This window comes from Oncorhynchus kisutch, linkage group LG2 (assembly GCF_002021735.2).
Source record: "Oncorhynchus kisutch isolate 150728-3 linkage group LG2, Okis_V2, whole genome shotgun sequence".
Taxonomy (NCBI): domain Eukaryota; kingdom Metazoa; phylum Chordata; class Actinopteri; order Salmoniformes; family Salmonidae; genus Oncorhynchus; species Oncorhynchus kisutch.
In genome coordinates this window covers 46,845,305-46,864,178 of record NC_034175.2, presented here as the reverse complement: position 1 = coordinate 46,864,178, position 18,874 = coordinate 46,845,305, and the positions used below count along the sequence as shown (strand labels likewise).

Here is an 18,874-nt window from a genome sequence, read left to right as displayed (position 1 = left end):
ATTTCCCTGACTGTTTCAAATCAGAGCTGTTGCTTGATTGTGGCCATATTGTCTTAGCTAATAAAATCGGTTCAGTGAAATTAAAGGCGTACAGGTACTGCTAAGAGTCTATGTATTCCATGCAGTAAAGAGGATGCAATATACTGCATACAGAGTACGGTTACGTGTGAATGTATCATCAACGTCTATATACAATATACATATACAACGTCTATATCATACAAGACAATACAGTCTCTGATAGTAATGTGTATGGAGCCACCGTGGGGTTAATGAGATGAGACCTCGCATTGTGACAACAGATTGACAACGCACACAGCCCAGTGCTAACCAAAATCAGACCATGAGTATTCAGATCAATATCACAGCAAATGTAAACACTCGTTCCAAAAGATAAACATGGACACAAATACAGCAAGATTATTGAGTGTCATTTGACAAATCCATTCTCAACTCCATGTATTTCAGTATTGTAGTAACAGAGTGGCAGCAGAAGCAGTACTAGGTATAGCTGTAGTAAAGGTAGCTTAGAAGAGGTTGAGGTTATACATAGTTGAACAAGAGTTCTGCGATATCCACACCCTTTACTATGGAAACACAGCTCACAGAATGTATGGTTTTGTCGTCAGTTTTATCCTTCAGCACGGTGCTGGCCTGCCCTCTACTGTTCAAAGGATAGGCCTACCCCGGCACGCCGAGTCCTATATTCATTATGATTGGGTCCTGCTATATTCTCTCATTAATCACAGTGTAAGAGGGTGGAGCTGGTCACAGTACAGCTGGTTTTAACACACTTACGTCCATATATGGGAGGAGGTCAAGAAAGCATTTCTCTGCTCTCTGGTAACATATCTAATACATGGGAGTAAACAAATAACGTTTCTTTTGATGTCTGTTAGACGAGACCCGCTATGTAATGAATGTAATGAAATGAAAAGTACATCTGCAATATGAACAACATTCATGAACACTGATGCAATGTTAAAGCAACACTCTTAACGTTCCGTGTTCTGAGTTGTGTTTGTTCCGAGTTGTTAATGACCATGTTTGTAGTCCGTAGGAACTGGTTCATTATCTCCAGTAGCCTTTGCATCTCTGTCCTCTGGACAAACTGTATTATTGCAGTATAAGACGTCTCACAAACAAGTATCATCTGCATAATTAGCAAACAAGCAACCCAACAAAACCACAGACGTGGCCTCACGGCAGTGATCATCTGAATAATTCAGTTTGCTGTCAATTACTAATAAACCCTATGAAGGTTTACAATACAACTGTGTATGTTAAGCAATCTAAACTGATGGATTGAAGGTCAATGGCCTGTTGTAAACACTTCTAGTACTATTCGCTATCTGAAATTTTGCAGATGAACATTCCAGCCAACAGACAGATGTATTGTATGATACGATGTATGAACCACTATGCTAACTAGAGGTGTCAGCCAGCCCCTCCACCAGCTTATGAAAAATATTAAATGGTTGGGGTTATGTCCAGTTCATTGTCAACATGGTAGCTACATTATTCCAAATATGCTACACCAGATTGCTCATTTTGTAAATGCATCATCTGTTTTATCTTTACCCTGATTTTCCCACAGGGAAGTGCTCAGAGTCAAACAGAGATCAGCTCAATTAAGCTAATGATAATCACCTAATGTGCGACAACAGTTTAGAAACAATATAATCATAATTACTGGAATTTATATAAGCACAGTTCACCAAATGGCTAACAATATTCAATAAGCCTCTACAATCAGAGTATATCCGGCTGATAGGTGTGTGTGTGTGTGTGTGTGTGTGTGTGTGTGTGTGTGTGTGTGTGTGCGCGCCTACACTGAGGGTACAAACATAAAGAACACCTCATCTTTCCATGACATAGACTGACCAGGTGACTGTCTTGCTCTGGATGTATGATCCATTATTGATGTCATCTGTTTAATCCACATCAATCAGTATAGATGAAGGGGAGGAGACAGGTTAAAGAAGGATTTTCAAGCCTTGAGTCAATTGAGAGATGGATTGTGAGACAATTGTGTATGTGTGCCATTCAGAGGGTGAATGGGCAAGACAAAATATTTAAATGCCTTTGAACGGGGAATGGTAGTAGGTGCCAGGCACACCGGTTTGAGTGTGTCAACTGTCAAGAACTGCAACGTTGCTGGATTTTTTTGAGGGGGTATGGCAACCGACGATCTTACAAAGTTCCACTTCTTTTAGCAACAAAACAAAACACTGTGGTTGCAGTGGGCTAAGGAACGAAAACTCTGGACACTGGAGAATTGGAAAAACATTGCCTGATCTGATGAATCCCGGTTCCTGCTGTTTCACACTGATGGGAGGACTAGGGTATGCAGATAACCACATGAGTACAAGCATCTAACATGCTGTGTGTCAACATTGCAGGCTGATGTAGGTGCTGGGATGGCACACATTGGGCCACTTGATAAAAGTGGAGCAACGTTTGAATGCCACAGGCTATTGCCAATCAAGTGCATCCCTTCATGCAACAGTATATTTTTAAAACAGGATAATGCCCCTAGGATAGGACTGTCCAGGAATATCAATCCAATTGAGCATCTGTGGGATGAGACGGAACGAGCTAGAGATCCACTACCAGCCAACTTGACACAACTGTGGGAAGCATTGGAGTGTTTCAGTACCTTGGAGAGTCCACGCCCTTACAAATTGAGGCTGTTCTGAGGGCAAAAAGGGGTTCAACTCAAAATTAGGAATGTGTTCCTAATGTTTTGTACACTCAGTGTATACTCACAGGTTTGGGAGGCAGGTCAGGATTCTGCAGGACCATGGACTTGGTTTGACTCAGGCGTTCCCCGCTGCTCTGGGAGCTCTTGATGCGCATCTGGACTGTACCTTGTGCTGCTCCGGTCAACTGGTGGGGCAGAATCAGAGGCGGCTGTTTCCCTACATTCTGAAGATTGGTGATTCTGGTCAAAAGGAGATGAAAACATAAGTGGATGTTAAGATTAAAATATTGATGAAAAAAACAAGTATTATCCAATTGATAAGATTTCTTATAAATCAATGGATATAAAATAACCTATACACTGAAGAAGGCTATTAAGTCAAAATGTCTGTGTATGCTATCCTGATGCAGTAAAAAATAATACCTTTTTTGAAAATGAAGTATGCTTCATGCAACAACGTTTTGAGGGCCCAAACAAACTTTTGGGAAGGCATGATGGTCCTCCTTTGATTCAAATATTGATAGATAATAAGTAGTATCCAACTGATAAGATTTCTAATAATTAAATGGATGTAGAACACTTCATAGAAGGCTGTTAAAAGTGCTGTTTTTGCTTTTGGGAGTGCATTAATTCATTTGTTTAGCTGTGACGTTCAGGAGATGAGAAACATTTAGGGGCAGACGCTTCGAGAAGTCTGGCCTAAGCTTGAGGACTTTAACTTTCCTTCCTGTAATGGTTGCCTCATTAAAGCATTGCAAAACACCCTTCTTGCTGTAATGTGTCTTTCGATGAGCAGGAAAAATACTCACAGTCTGCTTATTCAACGATTCTCACAAATCTACCCACTGACAAAAATCTATGTTAAATCTAAACAACGATCATGTAAATGTAAATATTAAGGCACATCCAGCCAATGTCATAATATATATATATATATATATATATATATATTTTAACCAAATGTGTGTTATTGACTGATGTTTATTTTGAAAAGCTGCACAGTGTCTCACAACAGGAAGCAAATCTAAAACTCCCTCCCCAAAAGAACTATTCAGAAATCAACCAAAGTATTTAATGTTTGCATAGAGCCTAACATCTCTTCTTCTTTCTGATTACCACTTTAACAATGCAGTAAATAATGATGGCCATGTGATACATATCATCATATATCTGGTATAGAATTGTGCAGAATTGTCAATTGACAGACAGGATAATGAATGCAGTTTCAAAAAGTTACTTTAGCAAAGTAAAAAAAAAAAAGAGACACAAATTCTCTATATTTTTTTAATTCACACTTGTTCAACAGCAAATCTACGGTATCCTGTGGCATCTAGCATGTCCTGTTTTAACTGCATGTAGACAGGGCATTCCTAAACAACATCTACCATGTTATAACGATTCTGGAATATAATACTCAAGAATAACGGATATTCCTCACGTGTCAACAACTTTCCACCTATCAGCCACGTCCAGTAAGGACCCAGGCCACTGACACCATTGCTCAGGTGTTACATCTCTTTAAGTCACCAATGGCCCCCACTAAACCCCAAATACTCTTAAAAGCAAGGAAACAGCAATGACAGCATCTTTCAATTTTCAAACGCAAACCCACTAGAATGGTGTCTTTCTTACCTCGTCCCCGCCATGCCTCTATCAAATCAATCTGCCACAGATCACAAAAAGAGAGAAAGAGTGCAAGTCTTCCTTTTAGAGGAAGTAGGTTTCATCATGTGTTGTACTCAAACCATTGTTGCTCTACAGTTGATGTGAACATCTGTTATATGTCGCAGGCTCAGGTCCCCACTTCCTGAAGGGTGCTACTTGCACAGAAATAGTCTGACTGAAACTTGCTTCAACTTCAAAAGTGAATACCGGTACACATTACTAACGCATGTACAATATAGGTAGAATCTGACCATCACACAATCTGAGAACAGCGTGAATCAGAATTATCTCCCTCCTGCAGCAGAGAGTTGGTGTACGAGACAACAACTTGTGTGGTTTTCCGCTTCTCCTTTTTGGCCTGTTTTTAGTAACAGCTTGTTTCAAACATCTCCCTTGCCCAAGTGTAGTTTGAAAGTTAGTTGTGCATGCCTTGTGGTAAGTTTCACTGCAGTTAATGTTGTCCTAACTTAAATTCTATTTGGTTACAGTGATTTTATAGTTTGCATCAATAAAAAAGTGGTCAGTTGAAGCAGATGCTAAACTACAGGACTGTTTTGCTATCACAGACTGGAACATGTTCCGGGATTCTTCCGATGGCATTTAGGAGTACACCACATCAGTCACTGGCTTTACCAATAAGTGCATCGAGGACGTCGTCCGCACAGTGACTGTACGTACATACCCCAACCAGAAGCCATGGATTACAGGCAACATTGGCACTGAGCTAAAGGGTAGAGCTGCCGCTTTCAAGGTGGTGCAGGACTCTAACCCGGAAGCTTACAAGAAATCCTGCTATGCCATGCGACGAACCATCAAACAGGAAAAGATCAATACAGGGCTAAGAGTGAATCATACTACACCGGCTCTGATGCTCGTCTTATGTGGCAGGGCTTGCAAACTATTACAGAATACAAAGGGAAGCACAGCCGCGAGCTGCCCAGTGACATGAGCCTACCAGACGAGCTAAAACACTTCTATGCTCGCTTCGAGGCAAGCAACACTGAGGCATGCATGAGAGCATCAACTGTTCCGGACGACTGTATGATCACGCTCTCCATAGCCGACGTGAGTAAGACCTTTAAACCAGTCAACATACACAAGGCTGCGGGGTCAGACGGATTACCAGGACGTGTGCTCCGGGCATGTGCTGACCAACTGGCAGATGGTGTGTTCCTTGTTCTTCATGATGCTCTCTGCGCTTTTAACGGACCTCTGAGACTATCACAGTGCAGGTGCATTTATACGGAGACTTGATTACACACAGGTGGATTGTATTTATCATCATTAGTCATTTAGGTCAACATTTGATCATTCAGAGATCCTCACTGAACTTCTGGAGAGAGTTTGCTGCACTGAAAGTAAAGGGGCTGAATAATTTTGCACGCCCAATTTTTCAGTTTTTGATTTGTTAAAAAAGTTTGAAATAGCCAATAAATGTCGTTCTACTTCATGATTGTGTCCCACTTGTTGTTGATTCTTCACAAAAAAATACAGTTTTATATCTTTATGTTTGAAGCCTGAAATGTGGCAAAAGGTCGCAAAGTTCAAGGGGGCCGAATACTTTCGCAAGGCACTGTAGGTGTCTGGTTAGACTGTAAACTCTCCTTCCAGACTCACATCAAGCATCTCCAATCCAAAGTTAAATCTAGAATTGGCTTCCTATTTCGCAACAAATCATCCTTCACTCATGCTGCCCAACATACCCCCGTAAAACTGACCATCCTACCGATCCTCGACTTCGGCGATGTCATTTACAAAATAGCCACCAATACCCTACTCAGCAAATTGGATGCAGTCTATCACAGTAACATCCGTTTTGTCACCAAAGCCCCATATACTACCCCCCACTGTGACCTGTACGCTCTCGTTGGCTGGCCCTCGCTTCATACTCGTCGCCAAACCCACTGGCTCCGGGTCATCTACAAGACCCTGGTAGGTAAAGTCCCCCCTTATCTCAGCCCCTACAAGACCCTGGTAGGTAAAGTCCCCCCTTATCTCAGCCCGCTGGTCACCATAGCAGCACTCACCTGTAGCATGCGCTCCAGCAGGTATATCTCTCTGGTCACCCCCAAAACCAATTCTTCCTTTGGCCGCCTCTCCTTTCAGTTCTCTGCTGCCAATGACTGGAACGAATGACAAAAATCTCTGTAACTGGAAACACTTATCTCCCTCACTAGCTTTAAGCAACAGCTGTCAGAGCAGCTCACAGATTACTGCACCTGTACATAGCCCATCTATAACTTAGCCCAAACAACTACCTCTTCCCCTACTGTATTTATTTTGCTCCTTTGCATCCCATTATTTTTTATTTGTACTTTGCACATACTTCCACTGCAAATCTACCATTCCAGTGTTTTACTTGCTATATTGTATTTACTTCGCCACCATGGCCTTTTTTTGCCTTTACCTCCCTTATCTCACCTCATTTGCTCACATCGTATATAGACTTATTTTTCTACTGTATGTTTGTTTTACTCCATGTGTAACTCTGCGTTGTTGTATGTGTCGAACTGCTTTGCTTGATCTTGGCCAGGTCGCAATTGTAAATGAGAACTTGTTCTCAACTTGCCTACCTGGTTAAATAAAGGTGAATTTTTTAATTTTTTTAAATTTTATTTCACCTTTATTTAACCAGGTAGGCTAGTTGAGAACAAGTTCTCATTTGCAACTGCGACCTGGCCAAGATAAAGCATAGCAGTGTGAACAGACAACACAGAGTTACACATGGTGTAAACAATTAACAAGTCAATAACACAGAAGAAAAAAAAGGGGCAGTCTATATACAATGTGTGCAAAAGGCATGAGGAGGTAGGCGAATAATTACAATTTTGCAGATTAACACTGGAGTGATAAATGATCAGATGGTCATGTACAGGTAGAGATATTGGTGTGCAAAAGAGCAGAAAAGTAAATAAATAAAAACAGTATAAAAACAGTATGGGAATGAGGTAGGTGAAAATGGGTGGGCTATTTACCAATAGACTATGTACAGCTGCAGCGATTGGTTAGCTGCTCAGATAGCTAATGTTTGAAGTTGGTGAGGGAGATAAAAGTCTCCAACTTCAGCGATTTTTGCAGTTCGTTCCAGTCACAGGCAGCAGAGTACTGGAACGAAAGGCGGCCAAATGAGGTGTTGGCTTTAGGGATGATCAGTGAGATACACCTGCTGGAGCGCGTGCTACGGATGGGTGTTGCCATCGTGACCAGTGAACTGAGATAAGGCGGAGCTTTACCTAGCATGGACTTGTAGATGACCTGGAGCCAGTGGGTCTGGCGACGAATATGTAGCGAGGGCCAGCCGACTAGAGCATACAAGTCGCAGTGGTGGGTGGTATAAGGTGCTTTAGTGACAAAACGGATGGCACTGTGATAGACTGCATCCAGTTTGCTGAGTAGAGTGTTGGAAGCCATTTTGTAGATGACATCGCCGAAGTCGAGGATCGGTAGGATAGTCAGTTTTACTAGGGTAAGCTTGGCGGCGTGAGTGAAGGAGGCTTTGTTGCGGAATAGAAAGCCGACTCTTGATTTGATTTTCGATTGGAGATGTTTTATATGAGTCTGGAAGGAGAGTTTGCAGTCTAGCCAGACACCTAGGTACTTATAGATGTCCACATATTCAAGGTCGGAACCATCCAGGGTGGTGATGCTAGTCGGGCATGCGGTTACAGGCAGCGATCTGTTCGAAAAGCATGCAATTCGTTTTACTAGCGTTTAAGAGCAGTTGGAGGCCACGGAAGGAGTGCTGTATGGCATTGAAGCTCGTTTGGAGGTTAGATAGCACAGTGTCCAATGACGGGCCGAAAGTATATAGAATGGTGTCGTCTGCGTAGAGGTGGATCAGGGAATCGCCCGCAGCAAGAGCAACATCATTGATATATACAGAGAAAAGAGTCAGCCCGAGAATTGAACCCTGTGGCACCCCCATAGAGACTGCCAGAGGACCGGACAGCATGCCCTCCGATTTGACACGCTGAACTCTGTCTGCAAAGTAATTGGTGAACCAGGCAAGGCAGTCATCCCAAAAACCGAGGCTACTGAGTCTGGCGATAAGAATATGGTGATTGACAGAGTCGAAAGCCTTGGCAAGGTCGATGAAGACGGCTGCACAGTACTGTCTTTTATCGATGGCGGTTATGATATCGTTTAGTACCTTGAGTGTGGCTGAGGTGCACCCGTGACCGGCTCGGAAACCAGATTGCACAGCGGAGAAGGTAATGTGGGATTCGAGATGGTCAGTGACCTGTTTGTTGACTTGGCTTTCGAAGACCTTAGATAGGCAGGGCAGGATGGATATAGGTCTATAACAGTTTGGGTCCAAGGTGTCTCCCCCTTTGAAGAGGGGGATGACTGGGGCAGCTTTCCAATCCTTGGGGATCTCAGACGGTATGAAAGAGAGGTTGAACAGGCTGGTAATAGGGGTTGCGACAATGGCGGCGGATAGTTTCAGAAATAAAGGGTCCAGATTGTCAAGCCCAGCTGATTTGTACGGGTCCAGGTTTTGCAGCTCTTTCAGAATATCTGCTATCTGGATTTGGGTAAAGGAGAACCTGGAGAGGCTTGGGCGAGGAGCTGCGGGGGGGGGGGGGGGGGGGGGGGCGGAGCTGTTGGCCGAGGTTGGAGTAGCCAGGCGGAAGGCATGGCCAGCCGTTGAGAAATGCTTATTGAAGTTTTCAATAATCGTGGATTATCACGGGGACTATTCGATGCTATTGCAGTCCGCCACAGGATGTTTTTGTGCTGGTCGAGGGCAGTCAGGTCTGGAGTGAACCAAGGGCTGTATCTGTTCTTGGTTCTGCATTTTTTGAACGGAGCATGCTTATCTAAAATGGTGAGGAAGTTACTTTTAAAGAATGACCAGGCATCCTCAACTGACGGGATGAGGTCAATGTCCTTCCAGGATACCCGGGCCAGGTCGATTAGAAAGGCCTGCTCACAGAAGTGTTTTAGGGAGCGTTTGACAGTGATGAGGGGTGGTCGTTTGACTGCGGATCCGTGGCGGATACAGGCAATGAGGCAGTGATCGCTGAGATCCTGGTTGAAGACAGCGGAGGTGTATTTGGAGGGCCAGTTGGTCAGGATGACGTCTATGAGGGTGCCCTTGTTTACAGAGTTAGGGTTGTACCTGGTGGGTTCCTTGATGATTTGAGTGAGATTGAGGGCATCTAGCTTAGATTGTAGGACTGCCGGGGTGTTAAGCATATCCCAGTTTAGGTCACCTAACAGAACAAACTCTGAAGCTAGATGGGGGGCGATCAATTCACAAATGGTGTCCAGGGCACAGCTGGGAGCTCAGGGTGGTCGGTAGCAGGCGGCAACAGTGAGAGACTTATTTCTGGAGAGAGTAATTTTCAAAATTAGTAGTTCGAACTGTTTGGGTATGGACCTGGAAAGTATGACATTACTTTGCAGGCTATCTCTGCAGTAGACTGCAACTCCTCCCCCTTTGGCAGTTCTATCTTGACGGAAGATGTTATAGTTGGGTATGGAAATCTCTGAATTTTTGGTGGCCTTCCTGAGCCAGGATTCAGACACGGCAAGGACATCAGGGTTAGCAGAGTGTGCTAAAGCAGTGAGTAAAACAAACTTAGGGAGGAGGCTTCTGATGTTGACATGCATGAAACCAAGGCTTTTTCGATCACAGAAGTCAACAAATGAGGGTGCCTGAGGACATGCAGGGCCTGGGTTTACCTCCACATCACCCGCGGAACAGAGAAGGAGTAGTACGAGGGTGCGGCTAAAGGCTATCAAAACTGGTCGTCTAGAGCGTTGGGGGCAGAGAATAAGAGGAGCAGGTTTCTGGGCATGGTAGAATATATTCAGGGCATAATGCACAGACAGGGGTATGGTGGGGTGCGGGTACAGCGGAGGTAAGCCCAGGCACTGGGTGATGATGAGAGAGGTTGTATCTCTGGACATGCTGGTTGTAATGGGTGAGGTCACCGCATGTGTGGGAGGTGGGACAAAGGAGGTAACAGGGGTATGAAGAGTGGAACTAGGGGCTCCATTGTGAACTAAAACAATGATAACTAACCTGAACAACAGTATACAAGGCATATTGACATTTGAGAGAGACATACAGCGAGGCATACAGTAATCACAGGTGTTGAATTGGGAAAGCTAGCTAAAACAGTAGGCGAGGCTAATCAGCTAGCACAACAAACAGCAGGTAAAATGGCGTTGACTAGGCAACGGGGCCGACAGATAAAACAAACAAGCAGAATGGAGTACCGTGATTAATGGACAGTCCAGCGTGCGTCAGCTATGTAGCCAAGAGATCAGTGTCCAGGGGGCAGCGGTGGATGGGCAGGGAAGCTGGACTGGCGAGTGTTATCCAGGTTAAAAAAACTAACAATGACTAAATAGCTTGTAGCTAGTTAGCTGGTTAGCGTCTGGAGGTTCTTGAGTGTGTTCTAAAAAATTTAAAATAATAGCGATTCCGTATCACATTGGGTGAGGCAGGTTTCCGGAAGGTATAAACAAATTAAAAATCAAAAAGAGATAGAAAGTAAATGGGTCCAGAGAGTGTTTGGGACGCGGTGATTCAGACGGTTAGCAGGCCTGTGCTAACAAGCTAACAGTTCGTAGGCCCGGGCTAGACAAGGTAGCAGTTAGCGGACCGGAGCTAGACAAGCTAGCAGTTAGCAGGCCGAATTAGCAAGCAGGGAGATAGCGAGGGCTAGAGAGTTAGCCTTTGGGGGACGTCGCGATGGGGTGAGTCTGTTTATTCCTCTTCATGCGGTGACATCGACAGACCGGTCGTGGGCCCGGGTATTGTAGCCCAGGAGTATGCTACAGGTGCTCTGTCCGGGCTAGCTTCAGGCTAAGTGGGTGGAAACGCTAGCCAGGGGTAATCATCCGGGGTTGCAGTTTAGCTAGATAGCTAGTTGTGAAGATCCAGCTGAAAAATGTTCCGTTTGCGGTGGGAATCCGGGGATGAAAAATAAATAGGTCCGTTGTGCTCTGGTTAGAGTCGCGTTGTTCGAGCTGGCGAGAGCTTTCCGGGCTAAAGGTTAGCTGATGACCGGTTAGCTGAAGACCGCTAGCATAGCTGGTAGTTAGCTGGCTAGCTTCAGTTGAGGGGTTCCAGTTCCGAAGTAAATATAAATACTTTAGGAAAAATAGCTACATTGGGTGAGGCGGGTTGCAGGAGAGTATTTGGAAGCTTAGGTTTAGCAAAATGTTTTTAAAGAGGTATGCGAAGAAAAATATGTTTAAAAAAACGATATATACAGGGACGGGACGACAGGACGACTTACTGCTACGCCATCTTGGAAATCCCCCAAAAATAAATATACCATAAGATTTAAAACTAATGTTGTAACATTATCAACAAGCTCCAAAACAATTGTTTGTTGATGACATTGGTTGAACCAAAATTTTACATCATTTGGGGTTTTCCTGTGGTCTTGGGGAATTCACCCAAAGATGGTGGATAAATAAAGATGTCTTACTGAGGTTGTTAACAATTGAAACATTTTGTCATAGTTTCAGTCTACTTAAAAGCAAGTGGAGGCTGTCCCATGGACACCAATACGATAGCAGCTGGGTTTGGTCTGCTTTGTTCATTGACTGTATGAACCAGAAAAAATGAATGTGTAGAATGTCTCTCTTCTTCATCCTTCTCTGATTCACCTTAACAACACTCCTGATGATGTCAGCTTGGTTATTTACAGTGAGGACACACTGTCAGTTTAATTTGAATGCACAATTCAAAATGTGGTCTTCATGGCCGCCATCCTTGGTTAAACTTTAACATAAACAATAATCTATAAATGTTTTATACGGCATAAAGTTTTAGAATAGACCGTGAGGAAAGTGTACAATAGTCAATAAACGATGCATTTCCTACTTACTTCCAGAAGATGGGGCAATTGCAACTTCACATTCCCATTGGCCCTAAACGAGGAAGTGTTTTTCAAAACTCATTGTTGCCTTGTATGGAGCTGAGAGGGGGTGGAGACTGCAAAAGGGAAAGTACAGAATTACAGGAAGGGAACCGACAGAGGGAAACTGACACTCAAGTTCTGCCTATATAAGTCTATAAGATCAACCACCAGCACAAGGTATCAATTTACTGCACTAGCTCGTATTGGGGACATTCAATAATTCTACACAATACATCCATATCTCTACATTCTGTGACGTTTGTCTTTTATCATTGATGGTTCAGTGACTCTCATTGGGGTTGACAGCCTCATGTCTCGTCTCAACAGCTTTTTTCTGTATTTTATATTAATTGACATTCAATGTCACATTCAATTAGTCAATGATCCAATGGAATCTCTTACAGAAGTGATTGAACACCATCCAGATCTCACCATGTCAGACACGGTCCCCCTGGAACAGAGGTACAAGGCCAGCATGGTCCTGAGTGGAGCAGGAGATGCCCTGGGCTACAACCATGGTAACTGGGAATTTGAAAATGATGGAGTGTTAATACATGAGCAAGTTCAGAAGAGAGGAGGTCTAGAGAAGCTGGATGCCATAGACTTCCCTGTTAGTGATGACACCGTCATGCACCTGGCTACAGCTGAGGCTCTGGTCAAGGTAGGGGAGGGGGAAGGGGTGTCCCTCCCTGTGCTGTATCGAGCCCTGGTGGAGAAGTACATTGTAAGCATGACAGACATGGATGGAAGAGGAGCAGGTATGTAACAGTTTGTATTCCTTTATGAGGTGTGTCATGTCGTGTTAACCTGAGAGGCAAATGGCAATATTTCTGCACACTTGGGCACGGTACACTTATCTTAATGTAAATATAGGGGACCTACGTGGTTCTGGTACCGGTTCTGTGGACACCGTAGATCAAAATGGCTTGCATTGAGTAATAGCCCTGGTTCCCACATACATAGTAGCATTTTTTCTGCGCCTATCTGTCGTAGGATGTGACATCTGAAACCATTTTAAGCTGGGATGTCCCTTCTACCATTTAATTTGCTCTTCCAACTGTCCATCCACTCCTAGCTGAACCCTACCTAACACGTGAAGCACATGCCTGCGATAGTTACATCGTAGCACAGCAGGAGAGAGTGGTTTCAACATGGTAGCACATTCAGAGATAATATTATAGCCATTAATCTAAAATAAAAATCACTTTCCATTTGTCATAGACAGACAATATTAGCATGAGATGAAAGGTGTGTTCCTAATGAGTTCTGGAAGTCAATCTAGCGTTCTGTGAGACGTTCACAGATGGGGGCAGATGTTTTGATCAAGAGAGCCCTTTAGAAAATTTGCACATTTTCTCTAACACTAAACATACAAATATTTTAGCATTTACATTTTTTGTCATTTAGCAGTCACTCTTATCCAGAGCAACATGCAGAAGAGTGCAGACATTTTCATATTTTTCATGCTGGTCCCCTGTGGGAAACAAACCCACGCGTTGCAAGCACCATGCTCTACCAACTGAACCACATACAACTTTCATTTATAATGAAGGTGAAATCTTATAGTAATGTTATAATTTGATTTGAAGTCCTATTCATACAGTTTTGTTGAATAGGAAATACATCATATAAATATTTAATACTTTCATGTTTTTTTAAAATCATATTTGTACTGTGCAGTTGAGCTTATGTCCTCAAAAGTGACCTCAGCAATTTATAACAATTCTTACCAAAAATGTGAGATTTTAACATTTATTGGAATATGCAACATTACTAGTTATTATGGCCCTATCATCAAAAATAATTACTTTGGGGGATTTTGTAGATTGCACATGTGTACATTTAAACCCACATGTTGACCTTCATTCAATTCAATAATTATACTACTTCTGTCTCCGCTGTAGGCATCACCTGCATCAACAGTGTTGCAAGGCACAGACAGAGAACTGACGAGGACATTAAGATTCCCTTCAACAAGAGGGGCGGAGGGTGTGGGGCAGCCATGAGGGCCATGTGTATCGGCCTGCGCTTCCCCGACCCTGAGCAAGAGCACCTGCTGATAGCAGTAAGTGTGGAGAGTGGGCGTCTGACCCACCACCACCCCACAGGCTACCTGGGAGCCCTGGCTGCAGCCCTGTTCACGGCCTACGCAGTGAGGGGCACCCTGCCCGTGGAGGCCTGGGGACACAGACTCATGGAGGTCCTGGACAAAGCCAAGGAGTACGTCAGGCATTCGGGCAATTGTGTGGAGCTGAACATGGAGCACTGGTGAGGCCTTTGTTGTGGTTTTCTGCAGAGGAGGCTGGTGGGCGGACTGGAACGGTGTCAAACACATGGTTTCCTTTGATATGTTTGATACCACTCCATTCCAACCATTACTATAAGCCAGTCCTCCAATATCTCTGCCCAACAGCCTCCTTTGGTTGACTGTACGTCACACCTCAATGTTAATTAGTGAAAGTTGTTGTTTATAAAGAAATGTGACATACTGATTCCAGTTAATAACACACCATTGTCCAACCCAGATATTGGATCTTAGTTTTGCCATTTTTTTGTTGCTGAGAATATACCTGCGCTGGAGGAAATGGAGATGAGCTTGGGGTTTACATAAATTCACACAAAACTGCACTAACACCCAGTCAAATTATCATTCCATTTTTCATGTAGCCTCATGTTACCAGCAAAAAGCCTAATCACAGATCACGCAACATCATGGACTAAACGATCAAATCCTGTTGCTGCAGAATTATTTTGCTGTGACAATACAGGCCAAATTAAATTCCTACCTCTATGGCTGGGTTTACAAAGTAGAATGATGTGTAAGTTTCATCTGCTTCTGACTAATCTCATTATTCCAGGGACTACTTTGGAATTCAGTGGAAATCCTATTTAGAAAAGAGAGGCATTCTGGATGGAAAGAGCAAACCTCAGTTCCCAGAGTCCTACGGTGTGAAGGAGAGGGAGAGTTTCTATAGGGCGGTGAGCTTCAAGGGTTGTGGTGGTGCCAGTGGGCATGATGCTCCCATGATAGCTTACGATGCCCTCCTGAGGGCAGGCGACTCCTGGGTTGAGCTGGCCAATCATGGCTTCTTCCACGGCGGGGACAGCGACTCCACGGCCGTGATCGCTGCTGCCTGGTGGGGCGCACTGTTCGGCTTCAGAGGGGTGCCAGAGATCAACTACCAGAGGCTTGAGTACCGTGACAGACTATCCAAACTAGGGGAATGGCTATACAAGCTCAGGGGGAAACCTCTTGTAACTGAGAAAGAGTGATGTAAATTAAACCAATAGATGGTTAAAGGTGAAATTCATTACATAGCCTGCAGATGATCAGTAATTTCTCCTTTTTTGACACTAATTTTGTATCCCTTGGTTTTTTATTACATATTTTTAAAGAATATGACTGGATCTGGAAAGATTTATAGAGTATTTATGATCTCAAACTGCAGTCTACCTACTGGCCTACTGTCATACGCAGCTGCAGAATTTGCTGTATAATTACAAACATTTTATTTTATGGCAACGTAAAATGTTTCATTACCAGCCTATAATCAATCCTTCACTAACATACTTTACTGCTACAGTTGTGCTATTATTGTAGCACATTAGCTATGGCAGAGTGTAAAAACGGATTGCTTTACTTCAGATTAGATTGACGGTTATTGTGTACATCTTCAAAATGGAGAATACAAGTACGGTGGTGACCAGAGGGTGGCAATGTAACTTAACAAATCACTCTTGAAACTCCCTCCTCCCTCTCAGTCTCTCTCTCTCTCAATTCAATTTCAATATAAGGTCTTTATTGGCATGGAAAACATATGGTTACATTGCCAAAGCCAGTGAAATAGATAAAAGTGAAAAAAAAAAAATTCACTGTTAATATTAGACTCAAGTTCAGATGTCATATTATGCCTATATACAGTGTTGCAACGATACAAATAGTTAAAGTACAAAGGGGAAAATAAATAAATCATATTTACACTGGTGTTTTTTCTTCACTGGTTTCCTCCCTGAAAAACCTGCTGTTCTCCTTTCTGAAGCTTGATTTTCCAGTGAAACCTGTTTAACAGTGTGGCTTCTATCCCATATCAGCTTGTTATATGAAAGTGGTTGCAATCATCACTGTAGAAAATTATGAACAATTTCAATGTGAACTGTATGTCTGGCTCAGTCTTTGATATGCTTAAAGTAATATTTCCTATCTGCTGATAAGTTAAGATAGGGCAATTCTACTCTAGATTGTTCTGGTAGTTCTCACATAGGAACTTCATTGGGAGGAAGGATATTTACAGAGGAATTGCCATTTTAGGCCCTTTTTAGACCTATTCACGCCTCCTGCAAGACCCTGTGATCTGTACATGATACAGACACATCTTGGTATCATTATACTCCATATAGTTTTCCCTCAAATATGGAGTACTGTATGTCTAGATTCCGAAATACAAATTTTCACATTCATTTATTCAATATAAAAAATGTGAGTACCTCAAAACTACTTTTTGATTTAGCTAATTTTTATACATAGTTTGTAATGTAACATTTCCATAGTGGGCTCTCTGGTACTTTTAATGAAATTACCCATTGTGTGTGTATGTACACACAAAACATGAAACGTGACACAATACAGAACATCAAAAGACAACAGCTGAAGGACAGAACTACATCATTTTAAAAAAGGCACACATAACCTACATATCAATACATACACAAACTATTTAGGTCAAATAGGGGAGAGGCGTTGTGCCCCTGAGGTGATGCTTTAATTGTTGGAAACCAGGTTTGCGGTTTATTTGAGCAATATGAGATGGAAGGGAAGTTCCATGCAATAAAGGCTCTATATAATCAATTGATGCTTTCTTCAATTTGTATTGGATTTGGGGACTGTGAAAAGACCCCAGATGGCATGTCTGGTGGGGTACAGTTAAATTCGGACATTTACATACACTTCGGTTGGAGTCATTAAAACTTGTTTTTCAACCACTCCACACATTTCTTGTTAAACTATAGCTTTGGCAAGTCGGTTAGGACATCTACATTGTGCATGACAAGTAATTTTTCCAACAACTGTTTACAGACAGATTATTTAACTTATAATTCACTGTTTCACAATTCCAGTGGGTCAGAAGTTTCTTTAAACAGCTTGGAAAATTCCAGAAAAGGATTTCATGGCTTTAGAAACTTCTGATAGGGTAATTGACATCATTTGAGTCAATTGGAGGTGTACCTGTGGCTGTATTTCAGGGCCTACCTTCAAAATCAGTAACTATTTGCTTGACATCGTAGGAAAATCCTAAGAAATCAGCCAAGACCTCAGAAAAAGAATTGTAGACCTTCACAAGTCTGGTTCATCCTTGGGAGCAATTTCCAAACGCCTGAAGGTACCACGTTCATCTGTACAAACAATAGTATGCAAGAATAAACACCATGGGAACCACACAGCCATCATACTGCTCAGGAAGGAGACGCTTTCTGTCTCCTGGAGATGAACATACATTAGTGCGAAAAGTGCAAATCAATCCCAGAACAACAGCAAAAGGACCTTGTGAAGATGCTGGAGGAAACAGGTACAAAAGTATCTATATCCACAGTAAAACGAGTCCTATATCGACATAACCTGAAAGGCCGCTCAGCAAGGAAGAAGCCACTGCTCCAAAACCTCCATAAAAAAGCCAGACTACGGTTTGCAACTGCACATGGGGACAAAGATCGTACTTTTTGGAGAACTGTCAGTCAGGAAGTTAAAGCTTGGTTGCAAAATGGGTCTTCCAAATGGGCAATGACCACAAGCATACTTCCAAAGTTGTGGCAAAATGGCTTTAGGACAACAAAGTCAAGGTATTGGAGTGGCCATCAAAGCCCTGACCTCAATCCTATAGAAAATGTGTCAGCAGAACTGAAAATGTGTGTGTGCGCAAGGAGGCCTACAAACCTGACTCAGTTACACCAGCTCTGTCAGGAGGAATGGGCCAAAATTTGTGGGAAGCTTGTGGAAGGCTACCCGACACGTTTGACCCAAGTTAAACAATTTAAAAGGCAATGCTACCAAATACTAATTGAGTGTATGTAAAGTTCTGACCCACTGGAAATGTGATGAAAGACAAAAGCTGAAATAAATCACTCTACTATTATTATGATATTTCACATTCTTAAAATAAAGTGGTGATCCTAACTGGCCTAAGACAGGGAAGTTTTACTCGGATTAAATGTCAGGAATTGTGCAAAATATAGTTTAAATGTATTTGGCTAAGGTGTATGTAAACTTCCGACTTCAACTTTAAGTCTTTGTCAGAGCTGTGTGTAAGTTGACTATGCAAACAATTTGGGATTTCCAACACATTAATGTTTCTTATGAAAATGTATCATAAGAGCTGAGATAACATGTTATAACCTGTATAATATGGTCATAACACTGTCATGACCAATATATTTACCATATCTTTATAGCTGTTTTGACAAATTGCATTATTTTATAGCTGGTTATGACCCCTACTTTTAAGAGTGTCAAACCCACATTTATTCAAATGTGTTATTCCCCTGCCAAGAAGTTTCCTTTCAATTGAAAGTTTGTTTCTTAAATCTTTTGTTGTAGTAATTACATTGAGTAATTTTTTAATCATTT

General features: G+C 42.6%; 2 protein-coding genes across 7 annotated transcripts in view; one reads left to right on the top strand and one right to left on the bottom strand.

Moving 5' to 3' along the window:
• Positions 1–12,244, bottom strand: part of LOC109867325 (rho GTPase-activating protein 15) — a 52,143-nt gene extending 39,899 nt beyond the window's left edge. For 4 of the 6 annotated variants that reach the window (XR_004203984.1, XR_004203992.1, XM_020456436.2 and 1 more), the window contains exons 1-2: positions 4,337–4,666; positions 2,770–2,944 (exon numbers count right to left, since the gene is read on the bottom strand). Coding sequence is in view for 4 of the 6 variants with exons in the window: in XM_020456436.2 (XP_020312025.1) it covers positions 2,770–2,944; positions 4,337–4,350 (189 nt within the window). In the remaining 2 variants the exon portion in view is untranslated. Of the gene's footprint in view, positions 1–2,769; positions 2,945–3,127; positions 3,150–4,336; positions 4,667–12,222 lie in introns of those variants that run through there. The other 2 variants (XM_031796064.1, XM_031796068.1) reach the window with 2 other exon arrangements.
• Positions 12,245–12,298: 54 nt separating this feature from the next.
• On the top strand, positions 12,299–16,924 carry LOC109867342 (protein ADP-ribosylarginine hydrolase-like). Its single transcript, XM_020456459.2, has 4 exons — positions 12,299–12,432; positions 12,660–13,013; positions 14,160–14,523; positions 15,114–16,924. The coding sequence occupies exons 2-4, from the start codon at positions 12,689–12,691 to the stop codon at positions 15,526–15,528; spliced, it is 1,104 nt and encodes a 367-aa protein (XP_020312048.1). The 5' UTR covers positions 12,299–12,432; positions 12,660–12,688; the 3' UTR covers positions 15,529–16,924.
• The last annotated feature ends 1,950 nt before the right edge of the window (positions 16,925–18,874 follow it).